Genomic DNA, 27323 nt, shown 5'->3' on the forward strand with positions numbered 1-27323 from the left:
CGCCGCTTCGGCCATTTTGGGCTCAAAGGGGGCTTTTCTGTCACCACGTGAGGGCTGGGTTAGTTAGTCCGACACGGGCACTATATCGAGCCGAGCGAGGACTCAGAGAACAAGGTGCTAAAAACCTGGGAAGACGCTGCCTAACACAGCCGCACTCATTGCACATGTGCTGATAGAGAGAGAGAGTGTAAAGGATGCCGACAGTAACACTGCCTCCCAAAGAAAACGCTCTGTTCAAGAGGATCCTGGTGAGTGCTAATACTTCAGTGCAACAACATCCACCTACCCAATAAAGCCTGCGGGCGACCGTCATGAGTGTGATTGAGAGCTGTTAAAATGCTCGGTTAAAAACTGTTAATGCAGCACTTTTTAGCACGTGCAAAACCAAACGATCAAGAGTCGCTTTCTGTCAAATGGAGGTTAGCTTTTAGCTGCTAGCTGTCAGTCTGTTGTTGTAGCTTACACACATACAAAAAGCTGTTGGAAAGAGACTGTCAGTGGTTGGATAAATGCATGCGAGACTTGTAGTCTTTGTTTATTTGATTGTTATGAGGCATTAGCACTAACTTACGTTTATATGGTCGAGCTGCTTTGTTTTGAGGCTGAATGTTGCATGTCAGTAGCTGAAAGCAGTCTCTGGCCTGTTCATCCCGCAAATCACTTTTAAAGATCCTCTGAATATTTCTATACAAATGACGAATTATGTCCGAGAAGAGTTTAGTTTGTTTGAGAAGAGAGGAAGAGATGAGCATGTGTTTCTGCCGAAGGAAGGAAACCCTGGAAGTTTAGTGATGCTCACCTTAAGAGCTACAAACACTCGACAAGTTTATTTACAGCTAATTCACTGGCAAGTCGTGCTTTCATTTCACTATATGTAATAATTTAAACTGCTGCCTTCATCAAGGGTTTTATATATTGTAAATGTATTATATTTGGATGTGGGCACTAATTTGAGATGGTCATAAGTTGCTAGAGTGCATGAGAGCTGACACTGACAGCATGATGGACTATCAAACCACAAACTCAGCCAAAACTTTGAGAAGGGTCTCAAGTAGGGATGGGCGTTTTCCACAAATATCACATTCGAATATTTGAGCTCACAAAAAACGAATATTCGAATATTCGTTTATTTAAATTAAGTTTAATGAGTCAGACGTTATTTTTCAGCAACATTTGTTTTCGTCATTTTGAACAAGCTTACAATAAGCTTGAACATTACACATCGTGTTTTGTAGCTGAAAACCTTTAACAATGCGTGCAAACAAACAAAAGTACAGATTAAAAGCAAAAAAAAAAAAAAGTGAACAAAGAAAAAACGTAAAGCAGCCTGCAGCAATTAGGCTATTGTACAGAATGTAGCTTACACTTCACTTTTAAACTGTCAGCAAATCTTTTTTGCTTTTTTCTATTGTTTCAAATGTTCTTGTTAAGAAATACGGGCATGTAAACATGATTGGGGGAAAGTCGGCTCCTTACGCCGCCTTCACACTGGCAGTTGAAATCAGCTCCGATACGGCAGCGAAACGACCGGAAGTCATTCATTTTCTATGGAGATTCGCAGACCGCATGCGAATGGGTCCGAACCAGGTGCGAACGAGTGCGGTGCGAAAAAAATCGTGTCCGTTGGCCATCCGGATGCCTTCAAAAAATTGAACTCTTGCGAAAGGCTACGGACGGTTCCTATCCGACAATTCCAGCGGAAGTTGGCGTTGCTATGGTACTGATTAACAAACCTGAATTCTTAACTTTTAATAAAATAAATAATGATTTTATAACGACAAGTTGTCATGTCATTTTTTCATTTTAATGATTTTATAACGTAATTTATGCAGTTAATACAATTAAATAATTAAATATTTAAATATTGTACAATTCAATGTTGTGGCCATTTTCCCGCTCATTCACATACAGCCAGAAAATTATATTATGGCTAATCGTAGACTTGTCAATGCTCTTGCTGTTGCTCTCCTATACTGGAGAAGCAAGCAAAAAAAAAAGAGATTCATGTGGGTAAAATACTACCTGGCAGAGAGGTATCAGTACGGGGTCTTTCACCGCCTGGTGGGTGAGCTGCGTCTGAACAACGGTGAGGATTTCAGGGAGTATTTCAGGGTGTCGCGCTGTCAGCCTTTCCAACCTTTCCAACCTTTCCGCCATTTTTGTTCTACTTGGTTCCGAGGCTTCCGACACTTTTCACCGTTGTGTACGACGTCCACTGGGGGCGTATTGCGTATTACGGAGCTGATTTCAACTGCCAGTGTGAAGGCGGCGTTAGTCTGTTAACAATAAGGCCGGCCGCGGAGAAAACGCGCTCTGACGGCACAGACATTGGCGGGACTCACAAATAACGGTGTGCTAAGCGAATACGTTTTGTGAAGCGCTTCGTGTTTTCGTTTCACCACTGAATGGGATCCTTATCTGGTGAAATACATGGCTCCAGCAAGAACTTTTCCCACTCGTCTCGGCTGGACTCTCTGTAATCATCGCTGAAGAACTGGCTCTGTCTTTTCCGATGAGTGGGCATTGCATATTCTTCATCGTGGCGACTGCATCCGCACCACTCGCATCAAGGAAAATGTTCTGATAATGTTCAAAAAAGTTTTTTTTTCTTACTTCTCTCATGTTTTCATCGAGAAACCTGAGATGTTTGTGCCGAGGGTCTAGGGCAGACGCGAGAAGAGGAGTTTTCACTGCATTCTCCAAGTTAGCGGTGTTTATTCGTTGCTTGAAAGATGCTGCAACAATGTTCTTGTATCACTTTCTGTGATTCTCCACGGCATATTTGAAGTACTAGAAGACCGCAGTTCTTTTAGGGGGCGTTCACATATCGCGTCTTTTGCGCGCTCAAGTTCGTTATTTCCAATATAGGCGCGCGGTATGCGCGCTCATAATGGAGGCGACGCGGTCGCGATGCGCACGCGGTGCGACGCGGTCCCGTTTTTTCCAGGCGCGTCCGAACAGCATCGAGTTAAAAACATCTCAACTTTCAGAATGCCGCAAGCGCACCGCAGGTCATGTGACAAGAACTAAACATTCAGCTTCATCCTGTAACAACGTTGAAAGCTCAGCCAAGATGAAGGAACAGCTGATCATAGCTGTATATGGATTGGCATTTTGAAATAAATTTAGTAGCAGAGCTACTGAAAGCGATTTTTTTTTTTTTGTGCTGCAAATCCATTTATCCTTGCTGAAATTTCCGAGTCTTCATGGAGAGAACGCGTCGCCTCAGGAGCGCTTCTGCCCGAGCGCTTTGGAAAGAAGGAGAAAGCGGAGCGCATAGCCTTTTCCACGCCTTATTAGGCGCGATATGTGAATGGCCCCTTAATCATTCATTATTTTTTGCTTGCATACACCTTCAAATATGCCGTGGAGAATCACAGAAAGTGACCAAATTAGGTTTTATTGTGAACTTTTTTTTTTTTTTTTTTGCGAAATTCGAATATCATTTTTATTTATCGAATAATTCGAGCAGAACGAATATTCGAATGTTCGACTATCCGTGCACATCCCTAGTCTCAAGAGGGTCTGGCTGCAGGCTTGCACTTGCATTCTCAGACTTGCACTCTCAGACACTTGCACTTCCGCTAGTGACATCACTTGCAGTCTTTATTTTTTATTTTGTTGAATTTTTTTATTACTTTTTGTTTGAATTTCCCAACATTTTATAACAGTAGCCAGGTGGGGAAGACAAGAAAAAAGAAACTAAATTACAATGTCACTTGCAATCGCCTGTGACGTCACTTGCAATCAACACAAATCGTGCGTGTTGCCAATGGAGACAAGACGCTGTGGTGGTGATTAAACGATTAAAACTAATTTAGTACTATAACGTACAGGGTCCTGCAAAAAAAAAGACAAGACCGGCAAATCCGTGGCCAGAACACCAGAATTAGGGCTGCAACTAACGATTATTTTGATAATCGATTAATCTGTCGATTATTTTTTACGATTAATCGATTAATCGGTTTATGTACTTATATTTTAGTTTTTTCCATTTTTTCCCCAAGTAAATTATTAATAAATGGTCTTTATCATTCAGCATAGATTTAAGAGATTTTAACCATTTTGCACTGTCATATCCTCATCAAAAATATACCTGGAGTTGTTTTATTGTGTTAGTAATCCTTTGTCGAACTCTTCTGCAATCAGAACACTGACCCATACTCTAGCAAATTTCACAAGGAGATTTAAAATAATGTTTTCACCATGGCAGTCCTTAGAGCTCCTAAAGTAGTTTAACATCCCGAACAAAGCTTATTAAGGAATCTTTCAGAAAATATTTTCACGAAGAATAAGGATAAAACAGAATAAAATTGCAGTGCATTGTATTTTATTATTTACTGGGAAAAAGCTTTATAGCTTTTGCTGTGAAATTGTAAACAATCCTTCAAAAAAAGTGCCAATGGCATGAAACCTGAATGGAACTCACAATTTAAAGTAAAATCCATCAGAAGGTTGTCCAGAAAAAAAAATAGGACACACACAAAAAACCTGCTGTGTGAAAAAGAGCATTGAATAATACTTAGAAAAAAAAGTGCATTTCAAATATCTACATTTACCTCTCTCATTCAGTCATAATTAGGCTGCACGACTGAATTTTGAACTGGTAAACGACAAACTGATCACAGAACATGTTTGTAAAGCTTTAAATGTTAACTGTTAAAAAGCAATGTTATCAGCTTTTACGACTAAACATTTGCAAACAACATTGTACTGGAGAATCTGCACAAATAAAAGTCTTAGGGGCCGTTCACATATCGTGCCTAAAAACGCGTGGAAAACGCTAGGCGCACCGCTTTCTCCTTCTTTCGCTCGTGCAGAAGCGCCCCTGAGGCGTCTGCCTTTGATAAGCAACCGTGACGTGCTCTCTCCTTGAAGACGCGGAAATTTCAGCAAAGGATAAATGGATTTGCAGCTCAAAAAATCGCTTGCAGTAGCTCTGCTACTAAATTTATTTCAAAATGGAAATCCATATACAGCTATGAGCAGCTGTTCCTTCATCTTGACTGAGCTTTTAACGTTGTTACGGGAAAGGATGAAGCTGATTGGTTAGTTCTTGTCACATGACCCGCGGTGCGCTTGCTGCATTCTGAAAAGTTTAAATGTTTTTAACTCGATGCGGTGCGGTGTTGGAAATAACGAACTTGAGCGCGCAAAAGACACGATATGTGAACGTTCCCTTAAACAATGCAGTAGTGCAGAGTTTACAGGTTACTCTTCTTTTTTAAAGGCTGCAGAGACGCTGTTCAGGAAGCACGTGACATAAAACAAGGCCAGCTATTGGCTATTCGCTACTTCTCCTGTTGTACTGGCTGAGTAAAACCTCCGGTGGCTCATTACTGCCACACTTTGGTCACCGCAGATTTGAAATATGCACGAAATGAGCCGCTTACGGCAAATAAAAGTTATTTAGCAACGAATCGATGACTAAATTAGTTGCCAACTATTTTAATAATCGATTTTAATCGATTAAATCGATTCGTTGTTTCAGCTCTAACCAGAATATGAACGTTTTCGCAAAGTCTCTCGCTAAGCGTAGAAAAAAACACTTAACATGGCTTAATATATTAAAAAGATACTATTAAATTATCAAATTAAATATACAGTTCATTAATATAATGAATATGCATATAGTATTTTCCTCACATGCCGCAAAATGTGGCATAATGGACTAAGATGATAAAGGCCAAACTCAATATGCTTCTCTACATTACTAAAATACCGTACATAACTAATATGTACAGGCAAGCAGGTGAGCCCAGAATAAACGCAGCATGCAAAGTTTCTCGTTAAGCATTTTTCCATATAGAATAAACTGTCTACAACTCGTTTATATCACTGTCTTTGTGCATTAAGCTACATTGTGTTTTATTTATAATGATTTTCTATAGGAGGAATACATTTAATGTACAATTTAACGCACTGCGTTCTGTACTCGTCTGCTTGCCTGTACGGAGTTGATCCTTTTAAAAATCACTTAATGCATTTCCTAATGCACGTTCATATTTGCTGGTCTGTATATACATTGAGTCAACAACAAGACATATAGGCTAGGCCTACTGAATTGTCTTTATCATCTTAGTCTGCACTACATTAAGCGTTTTGCTGAATGGGAGGACAAAGTTTGTGCATTGTGTTCATAGCCATCTGCTTACCTTGTAGTTCTTTAAATAATAACTATATATCGAATTTGGTCTTTTAATTGAACCTAATGTATCTTAATACATTATGCCATATTAAGTGTTTTTTTTTTCTACAGGAGGAAAACGCTTAACGAAAGTCTTTGTGCATTGCGTTCATATTCTGCTGTTCTGTGGCCACGGTCCGGGCTTGTCTTTTTCTTGCAGGACCCTGTACGTTATAGTACTAATTTAGTTTTAATCGTTTAATCACCACCACAGCGTCTTGTCTCCATTGGCAACACGCACGATTTGTGTTAATTATAAGTGACGTCACAGGTAGCGGAGAGTGCAAGTAGCGATTGCAAGTGACATTGTAATTTAGTTTCTTTTTTCTTGTCTTCGCCACCTGGCTACTGTTGTAATAATTTTTATTATTACTTTTTGTTGGAATCTCTCAACATTTTACAACAGTAGCCAGGTGGTGAAGACAAGAAAAAAGAAACTAAATTACAATGTCACTTGCAATCGCTACTTGTGGCATAATGTATTAAGATACATTAAGTTCAATTAAAAGACCAAATTCGATATATAGTTATTATTTAAAATACTACAAGGTAAGCAGATGGCTATGCACAAACACAATGCACAAACTTTGTCCTCCCATACAACAAAACGCTTAATGTGGCCTAATAACAGACTAAGATGATAAAGACAGTAGCATAGCAGTAGGCATAGCATATATGTCTTGTTGTTGACTCAATGTATTGTGGCGGGAGGAGCACAAGACAGACACAGTGGGCGTGGCGTCAGGCCTCGGAGAGGCTTTTATTAACAAAAAATCAAATAAAACAGGGGATAAAGGTGACCAAAGGGGAAGAGTGTCCATAATAAACAGGGAATCTGGTGTCCTCGTAGTGCTGCGGGGTTCGTGTGGGTCGGGCAGTGTTCATGGAGGAAGGGTCCAGGTAAGGGGCGGAGTCCGGCGGCCGCACGCGCTCCCCTCTTTGGTCCGGGGCACGAGGGGCGGCGGCTTCCTCTAGCGGCCGCATCACTCTCGTTGGCCGTGGCGCTGGCAGGGGATGGATGGCCCGGCATCCTGGCCCGACAGCCATGTAAACGGGTAAGATTCCCATCCGGATCGTGGGTCCGAAAGCTCACGTCTCTGGTGGCGCGGGAGTCCCTCAACGCACCCTTCCTGGACCCACGAGGACACCAGTGTGCATGCACGGGGAAGAGACAGGTCTCCCGAGGAGAGGCGCGTTGGGCTTTTAAACAGCGGCGGTGATGAGGCTACATTTTCTTCAGGTGTGCCCCATCACACGCCGCCAGCCCTGACTCGTCCAGCGCCCCTCCTCTCACACACCCACTCCAGTCGGGAGCCTGGTGAAGGGCGGCGATTTAGGACGGGGTGCCGGTGACAATCAGGGAGGAGGCAGCTGACTCGTCACAGTATATGCAGACCAGCAAATATAAACGTGCATTATGAAATGCATTAAGTGATTTTTACAAGGATCAACTTCATACAGGCAAGCAGACAAGTACAGAACGCAGTGCGTTAAATTGTACATTAAGCATTTTCCTCCAATAGAAAATCATTATAAATAAAACACATAATGTAGGTTAATGGACAAAGACAGTGACATAAACGAGTTGTATACAGTTTATTCTATATGGAAAAATGCTTAACGCGAAACTTTGCATGTTACGTTTATTCTGGGCTCACGTGCTTGCCTGTACATATTAGTTAGGTATTTTAATAATGTAGAGAAGCATTGGCCTTTATCATCTTAGTCCATTATGCCACATTTCGCGGTATGCGAGGAAAATACTATATACATATTCATTATATTAATGAACTGTATATTTAATTTGATAATTTAATAGTATCTTCTTAATATATTAAGCCATGTTGTGTTTTTTTTTCTACGCTTAGCGAGAGACTTTGCGCAAGTGTTCATATTATGCTGTTCCATGGCCACAGATTTACCGGTCTTGTCTTTTTCTTGCAGGACCCTGTACGTTATAGTACTAAATTAGTTTTAATCGTTTAATCACCACCACAGCGTCTTGTCTCCATTGGCAACACGCACGATTTGTGTTGATTGCAAGTGATGTCACAGGTAGCGGAGAGTGCAAGTAGCGATTCCAAGTGACATTGTAATTTAGTTTCTTTTTTCTTGTCTTCGCCACCTGGCTACTGTTATAAAATGTTGGGAAATTCAAACAAAAAGTAATACAAAATAAAAAATAAAGACTGCAAGTGATGTCACTAGCGGGAGTGCAAGTCTGAGAGTGCAAGCCTGCAGCCAGACCCTCTTGAAAACTTTCAGCGCTTGCATACTGTCTGTTTTAAATTAAAAAGCATCTCTGTTTTGCATATAGCTGAGTGTTTTTGTTTTTGGCTATTCGTTACCAAAACCAGTGACTTTAAATTGCTAAATTGGTCGAACTGATGTGTGTGTTTTAGCTGAAAAAATAAATAAAAATCCTATAAAGCTGTTTAGGGTTTGTCATGCATTGGTAATGATTGTAGTGTTTGTGTTGTGGTTTTGATATAATAAGCTTTGCATATGCAATGTTGAACTGCACTTATAACAAGGCAAGTCTACAAAAACTTTTACCTGTCTGTTGATATGATGCACAAAAGTTTTAAAGAGCATTTTATGCATTATCATTCTTAGTTCATTTGTCTAAAATGCAAAATACAAAACTGCAGAATTATCACACAAAGTAGTGTTTTTTTATCATGTAAATTTCTTTATACTATATCTGACGGTTTATGCTCATTTAGTACATTTGATCTGCATCGGCCGATAAGTTTTTCTGTTTGGCCGATGTTCTGCTTGTGCACCTTTTCCTACCAATTTTCTTCCAGTCAGCTTTGCATTTAATATGCTTTGATACAGCACTCTGTAAACACCCAGCCTTTTCAGTAATGACCTTCTGTGACTTAGGCCATCCTTAAAAATATTCTTGTTTGCCGTAACCCGACCGACCCTGTCAATTTAGCACCGACTCAATTTTTTATTTTTTTTTTGCTTTTAGTCCGACCGACTTGCCGATTGTAAATTTGCGTTAAGACCGACCAATTATTTTTTAACTCTTCAAACAACTAATACAAACGCAATAAAATACTATTAATTATATTTAAGTATTGTAAATATATAAATTGCCTTGGCCTACATACAAATGAAGGCTATCTTCTTTAATTTAAAAAAACCCCTTGACGTCATCTGTGTTTACACGGATGTCACACTGTGGCCTGTGCGTTCGCTTCGTCTCAGACTCTCACTCACTGTCAGAGTCAACGGTTCGCGCTTGGTAATGATGGCTGCGGCTGCAGTAAACTAAATGTTCGCAGTCACTGTTCAGAGTCATACGGGTTCGGGCACCATAATACATCTAAAAAAATTCATTAAAACAGCTCGACAACGCTTTAACTTGGCACGAAGTTCTGGAAAAACTGTGCCCATATCTTTTCCCATCCCTTCTCCTCTCTAGTCTAAAACCATGACCGTGTCGACTGTCACTTTATGTTCGAAAATCTATTTATGTTCGAATCAAGCACGATGGTTGTCAACCAACACAAGTTTCGAAAACGAAAATAAGAAAATGATTTTAACGACCTTCTCTCGGAGCGCGTCCAGGTTTTTTTTTTTTTTTTTTTGAACAGGCGTCACACAGCAACTGCAGCTTCGGACAAACAGGCATAACAGCAAATAATACTTCTGCACAATGTTTCTCTTTTTACAACAGAAATGTTAATTCAGCCGGTATTCAGTCTCATACAGTTTCGGGCTTGAATCGCCTAGGGCTGTCAAAATAGCTGAAAAACTAAATTCAATTTTTTTTACTTAAATATGATCAAAATTCGAATTGTGTTCGAATTTAAAATGCATAATTTCAGTTAGGGTGAAGAAAAGGTTTTTGCTTCTCTTCTGAGGCTCAAGATAGCGCATCAAGCAAAATATTACTGCATGTTTATTCAAAGCATTAGAATACATGACTGTGAAAAAAACATAATATTTCAAATAATGTTTATGAACCAATTATTATTAAGTTGTTTAAAGAACTAAACGAAACAAAACAGCATCATGTATGCATGCATTGTTAAATAAATAAAAAGGGCGGAAAACCAGTCACACAGGATACATTTTTTCATTTAAAAGCATGAGATGCAGTGGGATGGGGAACAAAAACCCAACATAAAGTCTCGAAATATTTTTAGAAAATTAAATTAATACATAAATTTTACATGTCTTTCTAAACATGCGGCTCTCTTGTGCAAGACGGGAGTCCAAAGGTGTCCCTCTAGAAAATGCGCGAAATATTCATTCTGTGTGAACGGCTTGGTTTCAGTTTTGATGTAAACACTATCTTCTCCACATTGATGTTTTTTTTTTTTTTAAGTGGCTTCAACTGGATAGGCTAACATAACCTTATAATGCAATGGCACATACATCGTCATCGCTTCTCGTGTGCGTGCACAAGGTGAAAGATGAGAAAGCAGATACTGCGTGTCGAGCTCATCCGCCTTTGAAAGTTGTGTAGACACAGCTGTGCGCACGGCGAGAAGGAATGGAACACGTACCGGGGCTCATAAGGCAGCTTCCTTAATGCACACCTAAAATTTGAATGCGCATTCGAATGTGGATTTTTATTTTAAATTGGACGAATATTCGAAAAAAAAAATTGGCAACCTAAGAAAATCCCCTATGCGATATTTTTGTCGTTGTTGAAATTTAATCGTAAACACAGCCATGTTTGAAGCCTGCAGTAAATGTTTTGCATTATGGCAGTCCACTCTGCTTATTGTTTTTTGAAAATGTTGCGCTCCTGTTTGTCATTGTGCACGTAACTTCACGCCAATAAATCATCAGAAATATTGGTCTTTACCAATATATTGAATTCCTTTACATTCCTCCTGCCTATTGTCCGTGGATTTACCTATATTTCATGTTATTTGCCGTATAAAACTTTAGACATGCAAAATCGATTTTACAATCGATTCAATGAACACTCGTCACTCAAATCAAACAGCATTTTTTTTTCACAAAAGTGACAACCCAAGAAAGCAAAGTAAACGTTCTCTCATTTGTAGGTTGCATTGATATGTAGCGGTGGATGCAAGTAAAACAGTACCTCATTTTTTTTCTCACCTGAAATTCATGCAATAAACATGTTTTTGACAGAGATTTAAATTTGTTTGTGGTCTATATAGCCTGCATCAAAATGAGGTTTGCAATGATGCACCCGAGCGCATGGGTTGAAGACCCAGTCAGTGACGTCACGATATGCTAATTTTAGAGCTGAAACAACGAATCGATTTAATCGATTAAAATCGATTATTAAAATAGTTGTCAACTAATTTAGTCATCGATTCGTTGCTAAATAACTTTTATTTGCCGTAAGCGGCTCATTTCGTGCATATTTCAAATCTGCGGTGACCAAAGTGTGGCAGTAATGAGCCACCGGAGGTTTTACTCAGCCAGTACAACAGGAGAAGTAGCGAATAGCCAATAGCTGGCCTTGTTTTATGTCACGTGCTTCCTGAACAGCGTCTCTGCAGCCATAGACATGATGTCTGCAGCATTCAGCGTGATGTGGGAGTACTTTACATTGAGCCTTTAAAAAAGAAGAGTAACCTGTAAACTCTGCACTACTGCACTGTTTAAGGGGATGTTCACATATCGCGTCTTTTGCGCGCTCAAGTTCGTTATTTCCAACACCGCACCGCATCGAGTTAAAAACATTTAAACTTTTCCGAATGCCGCAACCGCACCGCGGGTCATGTGACAAGAACTAACCAATCAGCTTCATCCTTTCCCTTAACAACGTTAAAAGCTCAGTCAAGATGAAAGGAACAGCTGATCATAGTTGTATATGGATTTCCATTTTGAAATAAATTTAGTAGCAGATTTTAGTAGCACATTTTTTGAGCTGCAAATCCATTTATCCTTTGCTGAAATTTCCGCGTCTTCAAGGAGAGAGCACGTCATGGTTGCTTAGCAAAGGCAGACGCCTCAGGGGCGCTTCTGCCCGAGCGCTTTGGAAAGAAGGAGAAAGCGGTGCGCCTAGCGTTTTCCACGCGTTTTTAGGCGCGATTTGTGAACGGCCCCTAAGACTTTCATTTGTGCAGATTCTCCAGTACAATGTTGTTTGCAAATGTTTAGTCGTAAAAGCTGATAACATTGCTTTTTAACAGTTAACATTTAAAGCTTTACAAACATGTTCTGTGATCAGTTTGTCGTTTACCAGTTCAAAATTCAGTCGTGCAGCCTAATTATGACTGAATGAGAGAGGTAAATGTAGATATTTGAAATGCACTTTTTTTTCTAAGTATTATTCAATGCTCTTTTTCACACAGCAGGTTTTTTGTGTGTGTCCTATTTTTTTTTCTGGACAACCTTCTGATGGATTTTACTTTAAATTGTGAGTTCCATTCAGGTTTCATGCCATTGGCACTTTTTTTGAAGGATTGTTTACAATTTCACAGCAAAAGCTATAAAGCTTTTTCCCAGTAAATAATAAAATACAATGCACTGCAATTTTATTCTGTTTTATCCTTATTCTTCGTGAAAATATGTTCTGAAAGATTCCTTAAGCTTTGTTCAGGATGTTAAACTACTTTAGGAGCTCTAAGGACTGCCATGGTGAAAACATTATTTGAAATCTCCTTGTGAAATTTGCTAGAGTATGGGTCAGTGTTCTGATTGCAGAAGAGTTCGACAAAGGATTACCAACACAATAAAACAACTCCAGGTATATTTTTGATGAGGATATGACAGTGCAAAATGGTTAAAATCTCTTAAATCTATCTATGATAAAGACCATTTATTAATAATTTACTTGGGGAAAAAACTAAAATATAAGTACATAAACCGATTAATCGATTAATCGTAAAAATAATCGACAGATTAATCGATTATCAAAATAATCGTTAGTTGCAGCCCTAGCTAATTTGTTTAAATTCATACCGACGTCATCGCATCACAAAAATTTACTTTTTTTTTTTTTTACATTGAAACTTGGAAAAAAAAATATAGACCGACCTACCGAGCCTTTAAAAAAAAAAAAATTACTGTTACTGCAAACCAAAATATTTTTAAGGATGGCCTTACCCTCTTTGTGGATGGTGTCAGTGATTGTCTTATGGACCATTGCCAAGTCAGCAGTCTTCCCCATTATATTGGTTTCCAAGAACAAGAGGTACCCAGAATTTATACTGTAGGAATGGTCATTTAATGAAACTCAAATGTAAATTTTTCAGGAAAATGCTTAAATATCTGAAGACATTTCAGTAAAATCGAGTGTGAGCCAATCTCTGATAATATTATATATGCAAACAATTGAAACTAAAATTAAAAGTAGAGCAGAAAATATAACAGTTAAAGGTAATTCAAAATATAAAAATGCTTAAATATTACTTCAGGCTAAATCTGCAGTGACGCGCTGACTTTACCGATTAGCGATTGGCTCTTTCATTCAGAAGGCGGGGCTTCTTGCGATTGAGCGGCCATATTGAGTGTTGCAGTTTTCCCCATTCAAAACTATACAAGTGCCACATCTTGGGTATTCTATAATCTTTGTCTGAAGTCATTGATTCAGTAGTGCTGTACTGAATGTGGAAGAGCAGATTCCAGATTTGCTGACAGAATGAGGTGATGTTAGTGATCTCACCACCTGCTGGCTGAGCACAGAACTGTGTAATAAAGAGGAAACAGAAGCTGCTCCAAATAGAACCGTTCAGAGTAAATTACCATCATTTACAGAGTTTGCAGGGGACAATGTGAGCATGTGTGTGTTTCGGCACACACTCACACAAGTTTAGCCTGCCATGGATTGTCTTTAGAAAGCACTAACCATAAGAAAAGATGGATCTGCATGTGCAGTTTTATTTAGGAGAACCTTAAGTCAAAATAATTTACTATAAAAATAATGAGGTTCATCTAAAAAAAAAAAAAGTTTGCATTTTCATCTGTAGAGGATTATATTCATTGCTTTTATCTTTATTTGTGAAACTGAATATGCCTTAGGTTGCACCTATCCAAACTTTTTTTAGATGGTTTGCAGACATACCTTATTTTTTCCTTTAAATTGTACATTTCGTCAGTTTAAACATTTGATGTTTTCTTCTTTTGATATGTTCTATTGTGAATATATTATGGGTTTATGAGATTTGCAAATCATTGCATTCTGTTTTTACATTTTACACAGCGTCCCACATGTAACAGAGCATACTTTAAAGGGGTCATATTAGGCGATTATTAGGCGAAGTTTTCCTTTCTCTTTGGAGTGTTACAAGCTGTTGATGCATTGATAAGATCCCTTAAGCTGCAATGACTAAAGTCTCGATCCCAAAGATATATTCTTTATCAAAGTTAAGAATATCCACACCCTCCTACAGGGGCTCGTTCTAACACCACCCACCCCACCCCCCCCCCACCACCACCACCACACACACACACACGTCTACATCACTGTGTGTGAAGATTTACATTACAACGCCTAAATGTTTCCGCAAAGAAAGGAGTAACTTTTATTCTCACTGTAGTATTGTTGCTGCCGCTGCCATGTCGTGGAGGAAAATGCCAGCTGCTCTGACTCACAAACTGTATATTTGTTTTCAGCCACAAATGATTCAAATGCGAGTTCTGAGCAGTGTAGTGCGTCGTTTCTCCTTTCACAAACACAGACAAATGGTTTTATGTTTACGTGCCACGATTCGCAATGCAAGGCATAAAAAGACAATATACTGTATTTTCCGCACTATGAGGCGCACCGGATTATAAAGCGCACCTTCAATGAATGGCCTATTTTAGAACTGTTTTCATATATAGGGCGCACCGGATTATAAGGCGCATAGAATAGAAGATACTGCAGTCAAACGTTTGACAGGGTTTGCGTTATGCATCCACTAGATGGAGCTGTGCTAAAGGGAATGTCAACATTTTGACAGAGCGCCTTGATCCATATATAAGGCGCTCTGGATTATAAGACGCACTGTCGTTTTTTGAGAATTAAAGGCTTTTAAGTGGGCCTTATAGTGCGGAAAATACGGTAAGTCATTATAATCCATAATTATGTCCCCACTGGATGCAACAAATGCCTCGTTTGCAATGGGTTTTATTGGTTTTGTCTCGTCACGCTGGGACACGGCATCACAATATGTTAAGGGGTGTAACATTTCCATCACACACTTGAGGTAATCAGCCAATCACAATGCACTGGATAGCTGGCCAATCAGAGCACACCCCGCTTCTCAGAAATATGAGCTTTGTAGAAAATGAACATGTTTCAGAAAGGCGGGGCATAGAGGAGCAACAATGTACAGTATGTAGAAAATTTTGTTTTTTGAACCGTAAACCACATAAACATAATGCATTACATCAAATATACAATATAATGTTATTTTTAGAGATGTCATATAACCCCTTTAACAGTACTGACCAAGAATTTTTTTTTCTCCCTCAAACTTTTCTTTTTTCTCTCATATGTACTCAGAGATGCTATGAACACAAGCAGTACAGAAATGGACTGAAATTCTGCAAACAGATTCTCTCCAATCCCAAGTTTTCCGAACATGGAGGTAAGAACCCTGACTGGAAGTGTTCATAACGTACAACTACACTCCTATTTCATTTTAATGTGAATAACAAGAACAAAAATCGAAATGAATTAATATATTCTAAGTAGGCCTGGGCGATAAAACGGTATCAATATTTATCGACGATACTCCTTCATCGATAACAATATAAATGTTTTTCGCAATGCCGCACCATATTAGGCACGTGCTATGAATGACACACACAAACATGAACGTGAGTGCTGTGCCTGCCTGTGATGAGTAAATTGTTAATAAAAAGAAAAATAATATTACTTGAATTTAAAATAAAAAAATGCATTTAAATGCAAAAATGGTACAGCCAAATGTTGGGTGTGCATTAGGGAGCGTCATCAGTGGCGAGCGAGATGCGGTGATGTAAGTGATGTTGTGTTTTAATGTTTTGTTAGTCTAACCAACGAGACATGCCACTGCTGCATTATACATTCATATACATATATATATATATTTATAAAATATATGCGAGAGAGCGTGCGAGCGAGCCCCGGCCGCACGCTCACAGTCTTCAAACAACACGAGCGCTGTCTTGCTCTCTCTCCCTCGCGGATATTAATCACTTGACATGATGGTGTCGATGTTTAAATCATTTAAAATGAGAATGTAAGTGTGCTCACCCCATTTTTGTTTGAAAGAAAAAAATAGATTAGATTTCATATCGCAATATATATCGCAGAAAAATAAAATATCGCAATGTCATTTTTTTCCCAATATCGTGTAGCCCTAGTTTATTAGTTTAATTAGTTTTGTATATATAATAAACATTGTTTTGCTCATTGCACCCTCTTGTGGCCTTGGGTGACAAGCCAAAAGTTTCCATAAGACTTATTTAATCTGCATATAACGAATAAGAAAGGAGATATTTATATAAAATATGAAATTAAAAAATCTCAATGAATTGGGTAAATTAAAAACACAGTGGTTTAATTTAAACCGTTTTTCTATTGTGCTTTGTTTTAAAATAAGTTTATAAAAATTTCAATAATTATCGAGACCGAAATCATGTTACACATTATAACGTTGATATATTTTTTAGCTATATCGCCCAGCCCTAATTCTAAGCAATTTCACTCTCATATGTTCATATCCATTGACAACTGTTAAGAAAATTAGTGACTGGGTAGAATGACCAGATAGGCAGTTATAAAAATAGCTAAATATCAGTTTGACATGTACATAAAGATATTCATATAGTTTTAGACTATAGTGATGTTATCAAGGTTACTAAAAATTGTGTTGTCTTTAACATAAAACGTTCCTGTGTGAAAATGTGTGAAATGTGCATGATAATTTACAAAGGGTTAATGGGTAAAAAGTTAACAGATATGATCTTTGCAGAGACGCTGGCGATGAAAGGCCTGACCCTTAACTGCCTGGGGAAGAAAGAAGAAGCCTATGAACTTGTCCGCAGAGGTCTCAGAAATGACCTGAAGAGCCACGTCTGTATCCTTGGATATAAAGACTGACACACACGTTTGAAATTTAGACACGGTAGTATGATAATGATCCCTTGTGTTGGAGCAGTTGGAATGAGTTTATTTCCTCATGTTCACAGCAGCAGAATTAACACTTGAGTATTTGTCTCGATTTGAAGCCTGTCGCTGCGGGTGGGGGTGATGGACCCCGGCCAAGATTCCTGCCCTGTGTCTGACTATGATGTGCAGTGACACCATGAACTGTTTAGAGAGCCAAACACACAGTGCAGTGTTTCCTCGCTGCCAGACAAATGCTTCACATCCTAGAGGGTCGGGTTTCACAGAGAAAAATACCATGTTCTAAATTACTTCATTCTTTTATTCGATTGTTCCTTTATGAGACACCCTTACCGCAGTTTTTGAAATGCTTAAGTTTATTTGAATTTAATTGTTTAAGTGTGGGTAGACTGAAGACAGACTGAAGTCAGCTTCGTACTAAATATTTTCTTATTTTATTAATGTGGATGGCCTTGATGGAAATAAGCTGTAGTTCTCTGTAGTGTCTCTGTGAAGTTCCCCTGCTCTCCTTAACGTAACATTTTCAGGCTGGCACGTGTATGGTTTGCTCCAGAGGTCTGACAAGAAGTATGACGAGGCTATTAAGTGCTACAGAAACGCACTGAAATGGGACAAAGACAACTTGCAGATCCTTCGAGATCTCTCCCTCTTGCAGATCCAGATGAGAGACCTGGAGGGTTACAGGGTGAGTATGTGTATGAGTTTGAGTTTCATTTTATTTGTTGAATTACAGTACTGTTCAGAATTGTACAGTATAGGGTTTTTTTGTGATAAATCTTTTTTTTTTTTTTTTTAAGACATTGTGACAGTAAAGCCATTTATCAGGACTTGAATTTCTGCATGGGTATTTTGGGTAATTTTACTAATTCCCAAAGGTTCCACATTTATTATGCAGGAAATTCCTGCCACAAAAGTGTGCAAGTTTAATAAGTAAATGAATCCCCACAGATAATTAGATCGAATCAGTATATTGAAAAGTTTCTGTGTGACCATAATTTCACAAACAGCATTAGTGATTCAGCACTACTGCGGCTTCTTTTTTCAAGAGATACAAATTTTGTTCTTGCATTCTGTTTTCTAAGCTCTCACACCCAAAATGTGCACACACAGAGCCTCCTTTTTGGTTCTTGGTGGTTAAATGGTCAAATGCACAAAATATTATGTGAAAATTCCCATCTTGGTGTGTATTCACATAAACCCAGTCGATTATGTCTTAAGTCAACATATTGGATTCGTGCATTCAGTCATAAAGTGATAGCAGTGCTGTTGTCTGTTAATCAAACAAAACAGAGAAAATCACTCCCTTCTCTTGAATTAATAACTTTTGTAACTTCAAATGTAAGAATAAATGTGTATTTATTCATAGAGTGAAGATTATCCAGTGTAATTTTACATTTGATTAATTGATTCAATTTCTGTTGTATTTCTGCACCCGAATGCTAATTGTAGACCTATCTGAAAATCTTAAATCAGTGTTTTATTTGTATATTTATTCTGCTGTATTTATTTGGTCTTATTTTATTATTAAACATTTACTTGTCTTTTTTAAGAACAAATTCTTTTCAAAGTTTGAAATCAAAATTTCTTGAGTCGTGTGAATCAACGCATAATTATAGAAATTTTAACAACATAAATACTTTGAGTAAGGAAATGGGTCTAAAAATGTTTCTTGAGGACCAAATCATCATATAATGATTTCTGAAGGATCATGAGACACTGAAATAATGGCTTCTAAAAATTCAGATTTGCCATTACAGAAATAAAATACATTTAAAAATATAGAACATGGAAAACCGTTATCGTACATTTTTATAATAGTTCACTGTTTTACTGTGTTTTTCAAAAAAATGCAGCCTTGGTGAGAAGATATTTATTGACCTCAATCAGTTGAACTGTAGTTTGAATTGTTTATTGTAGAATATGCCCTTTTAATATGCTCTTTTAAATGTAAAATATATATTTTTAAATAAGTTAATATTAATTGCATTAATGTAATTAATAGACTCTTATTATTGCCCAATGTTGAGGTGAAACACTTAGGATGCATGTGTATGCTGAGCCAAATACAGCAGCAATGACTCAGCAATGTCCATTTCCTGTCTCTTGAGCCTGCTTCTCTCTCCTCCTCTCTTTTGTCTTTATTTCTTTGTCTTTTGTGGTATGATAAAGTGGGTGTTTAATGTTTCATACCCTCAGGCTACCCTAATACCTACTTTTACCACTGAAATGAAAGCCTTTCATATGTGGGCTTTGTGCAATATGGATCCACTGTTGTTTTCTGTAGTTTTAGATGGTACTTTGTTACGTTGTTTTGAAAGGGATTGGATTTCACCTCTGCATTCAGCAAGAACTTAAACATTTTAAAAGCTTTTAAATGCTTGAACCTTGTAAAAACCAAACCACAGAGAAATCCCTCGTTCTGACTGTACTGACTCTCTTGTAGGAGACCCGATATCAGTTGCTGCAGTTGCGGCCAGCGCAGCGAGCGTCATGGATTGGCTACGCCATTGCATATCACCTCTTAGAGGACTACGAGATGGCTGCCAAAATCATTGAGGAGTTTAGAAAAACACAACAGGTAAACGCAGACATGACAAGATACAGCAAGATTCAAGTTCTTAATTTTGTAGGTTTGTCACAATACCCAAAAGTTAGTTGTTTATGCCGGTACCAATGAAAACAAGATTTTAAACTCCAATTTTTGGAAAGTGAAAACAAGTATCACAACATGGGTTGTGAAATTTTAAAAATTTAAATTTTAAACTCAAATCTGCATTGTATCGAACCACAAGCGCTGTTCTCAGAGCATGTAAAAATATCCAATTTAGTATTAAAGTACCTGTTCTTTTTACATCCCTGTTAGCTTGGAATATATGGGGACAGAGGTAACAGAAGTGGCAAATTTGGTATTGTGAATACGTCAACCTGCCACTCCAGGTCAATAGGCAACACAATGGCATGCGTTTGTTGTGGCGTCCAAGATAAGAAGCTTACTTCCTCTCATTGGTTTCTAGCACAAAGGGAAACTACAAGTTGAAAGGCTAAATAAAAGATTCCTAACTCTAACATAGTGGAATTAGTTTACGCAATAAATCCTTTCTGTATATGTTTTTGATGATGTTTGTGAATGTTTGATCTTTCAGACGTCCCCTGACAAGGTGGATTATGAGTACAGTGAGCTGCTGTTGTATCAGAATCAGGTCTTGAGGGAGGCGGGACTCTTCAGAGAAGCTCTGGAGCATCTCACCACCTACGAGAAACAGATCTGTGATAAACTGGCAGTGGAAGAAACAAAAGGTACATCAGTGCACCTCTTTCTTCCAAGATTTTCCTTTTTTTCTGCTTTATACTATTTTGTCCATTATGCAGTTTTTCCTATTCACATTTTGCTTGTCTAGCAGATTGACTTCCTGTTTGTGGTGCCCAATGGAACATTCTCTCTTTTTATTTTCTCTCCTCGTGTTGTGGACGTGTAGGGGAGCTGTTGTTGAATCTGGAACGGTTTGAGGAGGCTGCAGATGTGTACAGAAGACTACAGGAGAGAAATCCTGAAAACTGGTCTTATTACCATGGCCTGGAAAAAGCCCTCAAGCCTGGTACACACAAACAATTATTTGTCTGCATATTTGTTTAATCTTAAACACACCATATTAAGAGTTTAACAAAACATAGCAATTCTGGTGTTTTCTTTAGCAAGTGCAGAAGAGAAGCTGAAGATCTATGAGGAGGCCTGGGAGAAATACCCTAAAGGCCTCGTACCTCGCAGATTACCTCTCAGCTTCCTGTCTGGTAGGCAGTTCTCCCTCTGGTCTAATACATCAGCTTCTTCTGCAAGTTCTGCGTATGTTGAGTGAAAAAGTTTCTGGATTGTTTAGGAGATCAGTTTCTGGAGTGTCTGGATCGATATTTACGAATGAACTTCAGTAAGGGCTGTCCTCCTGTCTTCACCACACTCCGATCTCTCTATCAGGACAAAGAGAAGGTGAGGACAGAATCTAATCACACAGAACATGCCAACAAGAGTTTACATCCAGATGTGTTTTTCACATTTCGTTTTAATTGCAGGTCTCAATAATTGAAGAATTAGTTGTTGGTTTTGATACGTCATTACGGAGCTGTCGAATGTTCAGCCCAAATGGTATGTTGTTAATTGTTTTTATATATATATATATATATATATATATATAAGTATTGGGTTAGGGAGACCAATCAAATTTTTGAATATATAAAAAAACGTCAATCTGCATTATACGTTGCAGAGCACAAAACTCTCTCTAGTGCAAAAATACTGTATTGAAATATTGTTGTAACTATGTGAACACCCAAATTTATGTGAAAAAAAGTTAAACGGTTAGTTCACCCAAGAATGAAATTTCTGTTATTAACCACTCACCCTCATGTCATTCCAAACCTATAAGACCTTCGTTCATCTTCAGAACACAAATTACGATATTTGTGATGAATGCCGAGAGCTTTCTGACCCTCCGTAGACAGCAACACAACTGACACGTTCAAGGCACAGAAAGGTAGTAAGAACATTGTAAAATAGTCCATGTGACATCAGTGCTTCAACTGTAATTTTATAAAGCTGCGAGAATACTTTTGTGTGCAAAGAAAACAAAAAAAAAAGACTTTATTCATCAACTTCTTCTCTTTCATGTCGGAATTCGACGTGCATTCAAGACAGTTCCATGATGCCAGAATGCAGGTTCCTGCGTCAGCAGCAACATACGCTTGTGTCGTGGTACTCTTGTGAATGCAGGGTGGAGACTGACACGGAAGAGAAGAAATTGTTGAATAAAGTCATTATTTTTGTTTTCTTTTCACACAAAAATATGTAAAATGTAGAAATAAACATGTAGACATTTTGCCAGACCATTTGCTGTTCCTGGCAGTGTGTAGCACCTTCTGCGCTGTATATCTTTCAGAAGAATCCCAAAATGAGAATTTAGCAGCTAAAATTTGTATTATCAAGCTCCCTGATAATATCAGTCTAGTTTTTAGTTTAAATCAACATAATGCAGACTTTGCCAAGATGATATTGAAGAACATTTTTATAAACTGTTCTTATTTATAAAGTATAGTTTTCTTAATGCTTATATATCTAGCCATCTCCTATTATTATTATTATTATTCTTTATAAAAACAATTGGATTTTTTTTTATATATAATTTAATTATAATTATTAATAAAAGAAAGATGGTTTAAAGGCACAGTACTGAAAAAAAACAGGCTATTTAAAACTAAGATGGAGAAGGTGGAAAATGCTTGTATAAAACTACATTAGTGCAAAGAAGCAAACATTATAAGTGGACATTATGGAGAAATGAATATGATGCTTTTAATGCTGTGGTGAGCCGCCTAATGGGTATCAGTGGATTAGCATTACCTGTTTGGTTCTTTTGATGTTCACATATAGATGATGGCAAGGAGGAGCCGCCCACTACGTTACTCTGGGTGCAGTATTTCCTGGCTCAGCACTATGATCAGATCGGCCAGCACACCAAGGCTCTCGAATACATCAACGCTGCCATTGAGAGCACACCGACTCTGATTGAGCTCTTTCTCATTAAAGCCAAGATATACAAGGTACAAAATGCATTGCACACAATTACTATTATGCAGATTAATTGAAATTGGAGTTTGCTAATTAAAACAATAATTGCAATGACTCTGAACAGTGTTGGTAATTAAATGGAAATTTGAATAATTAGCTGAGTTCTGTAATTTGATTGTCATATCCTGGTCCGTTTGTATTTCCTCACTCAGCATGCTGGGAATATCCGGGAAGCAGCTCGTTGGATGGATGAAGCTCAGGCACTGGACACGGCAGACCGTTTTATTAACTCCAAATGCGCCAAGTACCTGCTTAAAGCAGGTCTGATTAAGGAGGCTGAGGAAATGTGCGCCAAATTCACAAGGGTAAAGGAAGTGTGTGCGTACTTTTGAATACCTAATCTTCTCAGGTGTTTTGTGTGTAACCGCTTTGTTCCTCTCTCTCAGGAGGGAGCGTCTGCGGTAGAGAATCTGAATGAGATGCAGTGCATGTGGTTCCAAACTGAATGTGCTCTGGCCTATAAATCCATGATGAAATATGGAGAAGCACTCAAAAAATGCCATGAGATTGAAAGGGTTAGTCATCTTTGCTTTGTCAGTATATTATGGTATTTGTGTGTTGCTTTTACCTCCTCATCTGACTACTTCCTTCTCCCGTTTGTTTATTACAGCACTTTGTAGAGATAACAGATGACCAGTTTGACTTCCATACGTATTGCATGCGGAAAATGACGCTGCGTTCCTATGTGGACCTGCTTAAACTGGAGGACGTGTTACGTATGCACCCATTCTACTTCAAAGCCTCACAAACCGCCATCCTAATCTACCTCAACCTGCATGACAACCCGCTGACAGATGACAGCAAGGAACTACAGGCCGATACTGGTAATATGACATTTAATCTTTAGAAACCAGTTTCTATCATGGAATACAAAAATAAAGGTATTTGCGACTCAGTATTCAAAGAAACAAAGTCATATTTTGAGATGTAAAGAATTCTTGCATTTTTCACAGTTCTGAGAAAAAGGTCTTTTCAGTTGCAAGGAGGGAGGAGGAAAATGTTGTAATTACATTTTTTTTTTTTCCATGCCAGAAATGGGCTTCCATACACAAAGCAAACTTTAAACATATACAGACTTGCTTAAATTTGCTTCTGTTTTCCAAACAGGGAACCTGACTGACAAAGAACTGAAAAAGTTAAGGAATAAGCAACGGAGAGCACAGAAGAAAGCGCAACTAGAGGAAGAAAAAAAGAATGCAGAGAAAGAAAAACAGTTAAAGAACCAGAAAAAGAAAAAAGAGGATGATGATGAAGAGATCGGTGGACCTAAAGAGGAGCTTATACCAGAGAAACTCGCCAGGGTGTGTGCTTGTTTTAAGAGTAATGTTCGTGAAAGTGGAGAATTCTTTATCTAAAAGGCTTCTTAACAATTTGTCTCTTTAGTAAGATACCAAAGGGGAAATTCAAAGAAACTCAAAGACTTTTATTGTGCTTGGATAAAAAGGTCTTTCTTTCTCTTTCATTTTTAAGGTTGAGAGCCCATTAGATGAAGCTGTAAAGTTTTTGACACCCTTGAAAAACCTGGTAAAGAATAAGATAGACACGCACCTTTTGGCCTTTGAGATCTACTTTAGGAAAGGTATATGCTTTACATCTCCATTTGTAGAGTCTAATAATAGTTTTTCTTTTTTGATAATGTTTCTCTTGGATGTATGAAAAATTATCCATCGTGACTTCCATTCAATCGTGACTTGATTAGATGCATAATTTCAGTGTTCTTTGTCCACAATTTCCTCACAGAAAAGTTCCTATTAATGCTACAGTCAGTGAAGAGGGCTTATGCAATAGACCCGGACAACCCTTGGCTTCACCAGTGTTTAGTGCGCTTCTTCAAAGGAGGTGAGTGAACCCAGGTTGCCTCTCGCTCTTAATGTAGTATTATTTTTTTATTTATATCAATTGGTCTCTATGTCTTATTTGTTGCTTTTGACGCCATATTAACCTCAATGTGTTGTGATTGGTTGTATTGTAATGTTTGTTTGGTAATGTGTTGCTATTGATTGGCTGACAGTGTCCGAAAGTAAAGACCTAGCAGAATCTGTCAGCATGGTTCTCAAGCAGGAAATCTCCAGGCTGTTTGGGGAAAGTAATGCGAAGAGCTTCAACCAGGCCTTCCTCACCAAGCACTTCAATTCCATCCCTCATCGAGTAGCAGGTGCAAATACTCAACACTTTTTTTTTAACTGCTAATTTTTCACATTCAATTTTCAATTTCACCTGTCTTCCTTTACAGCTGCCAAAATGATGTTCTACTTGGACCCTTCAACACAGAAGAAAGTGGTGGACCTGGCTATAGCACTTGATGAATCACTGAACAACAGAGACATTCAGGTACATAATGGGCTACACGACTTTAAAGGATTAGTTCATTTCCAGAGTAAAAATTTCCTGACAATTCACTCACCCCCATGTCATCCAAGATGTTCATGTCTGTCTTCAGTTGAAAAGAAATTAAGGATTTTGAGGAAAACATTGCAGGGTTTTCCTCCGTGTAGTGGACATCAGTGGGAGCCAATGAGTTGAAGGTCCAAATTGCAGTTTCAGTGCAGCTTCAAATGGCTCTACACAATCCCAGCTGAGAATTAAGGGTCTTCTCTAGAAAAACGATCTGTAATTTTCTTAAAAGAATAAGAATGGTGTACTTTAACTACAAATGCTTGTCTTGCACTAGCTCTGCAATGTGCAAGCGTGACTTCACGCATTACGTAATCACGGTGGAAAAGCCACGCGTGGTTAGTTCTTCCTCTGTGTGTACTTTGGTTCAAAAAGGTAGGCTAGGGCAAACAACTCAACTTCAGAATCGTCCAACATCATTGTTTTACCTTTTTTGTAATGGCCGTTCGACTTTGTAAACACTGGGTCAGTACTTCCGCCTACATCACGTTTGACCTTTCTAACATGACTACATAAGGCGTGAGGTCAAGCTATTGCAAGATGAGCATTTATGGTTACAAATTAAATACATTTTTATTTTTTTTAGAAAATGGCCAATCGTTTCACTAGATTAGACCCTTGTTCCTCAGCTGGGACCATGTAAACCCCTTTGAAGCTGCATTGAAAGTGCAATTTGGCCATTGAAGTCCACTATGGAGAAAAATCCTGTAATGTTTTCCTCAAAACCCTTCATTTCTATTTTGACTGAAGAAATATATGAATATCTTGGATGACATGGAGGTGAGTGAATTACCAGGAAGCAGAGGCATTTCCTTATATAATCACACATTGTTTCATTAATTATTAGCTTTTCATCAACTTATGAACCCCCTGAAGTTATGCAACTTATCAACCCCCAATTGGAAAACCGTGGTGTATTGCATGCTTATAATATATTACTACTTTATTTTTGAAGATCTGTACAGAGGTTTTGGAAAGCCTGCGTGATGGCAGCCTTGGAGAGGCTAAGGAAACTGCTGAGTTATACCGAGCAGAGTGTCAAAAGATCTGCCCCTATACGCTGGCCTTCATGCCTCCAGGCTATGAGGAAAACATGAAGATTGCGGTCAATGGAGACGTCTCCACAGAAACTGAGGAGCTGGCCAATGATATGTGAACATCCAAAGAGGGTGAAGGACTAAGGGAGGAGGTGGAATGGGAAGCAGTGCAGCACCACCACTGTCAAACACCTGAGACGGTTGCTACTGATTATTGCGATTTTGTGCAGAACTTCCTGCGATCTTCTACACCCCCAGAAATTGCAGTTAGGACTGACAGACAATGACTGTGTTTTGGATTGGAGGAAGAAGAGGAGGGGTATGGGGGTGGGGGGTAGAGAATGAAATGCCCATTTTACTTTTTTAACCTTGCTGATGACTACTCTCTAACTGAAAACTAGTCAAACATGCATCCCATTTTGAAATACAGTATGTCTGAATGCAAACTTTGTGGCGAGAGCAAATCCATTAGTCAACAAACCAAGCAAGAGAAGTGCACTCAAACCCATATTTTCCCTATTTTAAAGAGTAATTTATATGAAAAATAAAAGTTTAAAAGGATGCGTGGCTTGTTGTGAAAAAGATCTATTTTGAGTTGGTGTGAAAAGGCAGCTGAATTATTAGACACATTTAGGGGAGAGTTTGGGTGTGGACAGGAAGGGATGTCATGATGGGGAAGCAGCATGTGTAGAGGTTCCTTTTTGCGTATCTTGGAGCTGGAAGAGGCTGTATCCAACAAACAGCAAACTGTGATCAAGAGCCTGTGAAGTTGACAAAAGAAAACCTTTCCTCCTTTCTCCTTCATTTTTACCTCATTCTATCACTATGTTTGATCCAAATGGATTACAGTGTTCAAAGAAGAGTTTGTTGTATGATAGATTTTTTTGTAATAAAAAAATCAAACCGTGAGACCACACATTTGGCACCAGTCCATGTACATTACTCTTTTTTTTCTTCACTGACTTTGGTAAAGTCTTTAAAACTCTTCAATGCATTTCATCAGCATTTCAAAACATCCTTTGCCTCACGTATTTCCAA

General features: G+C 38.4%; 1 protein-coding gene across 1 annotated transcript; it reads left to right on the forward strand.

The window, feature by feature from the left end:
* Positions 1–26846, forward strand: LOC132143812 (N-alpha-acetyltransferase 15, NatA auxiliary subunit-like). The gene is made up of 20 exons (XM_059554365.1): positions 1–248; positions 15627–15711; positions 17083–17187; positions 17765–17922; positions 19681–19815; positions 20381–20534; positions 20714–20833; positions 20931–21026; positions 21113–21219; positions 21303–21375; positions 22657–22826; positions 23007–23159; positions 23241–23369; positions 23465–23678; positions 23962–24155; positions 24325–24433; positions 24595–24693; positions 24866–25009; positions 25088–25185; positions 26204–26846. The coding sequence occupies exons 1-20, from the start codon at positions 195–197 to the stop codon at positions 26402–26404; spliced, it is 2598 nt and encodes an 865-aa protein (XP_059410348.1). The 5' UTR covers positions 1–194; the 3' UTR covers positions 26405–26846.
* Positions 26847–27323: the final 477 nt, after the last annotated feature.

The sequence above is a fragment of the Carassius carassius genome, chromosome 7 (genome assembly GCF_963082965.1).
Source record: "Carassius carassius chromosome 7, fCarCar2.1, whole genome shotgun sequence".
NCBI lineage: Eukaryota > Metazoa > Chordata > Actinopteri > Cypriniformes > Cyprinidae > Carassius > Carassius carassius.

Coding starts and splice junctions, on each gene's coding strand:
- LOC132143812 (XM_059554365.1), top strand. CDS start 195: ATGCCGACAGTAACACTGCCTCCCAAAGAAAACGCTCTGTTCAAGAGG. Junction 22,827..23,006: donor TTAAAGCCAAGATATACAAG/GTACAAAATGCA, acceptor TTCCTCACTCAG/CATGCTGGGAATATCCGGGA. Junction 25,186..26,203: donor TGAACAACAGAGACATTCAG/GTACATAATGGG, acceptor TTATTTTTGAAG/ATCTGTACAGAGGTTTTGGA.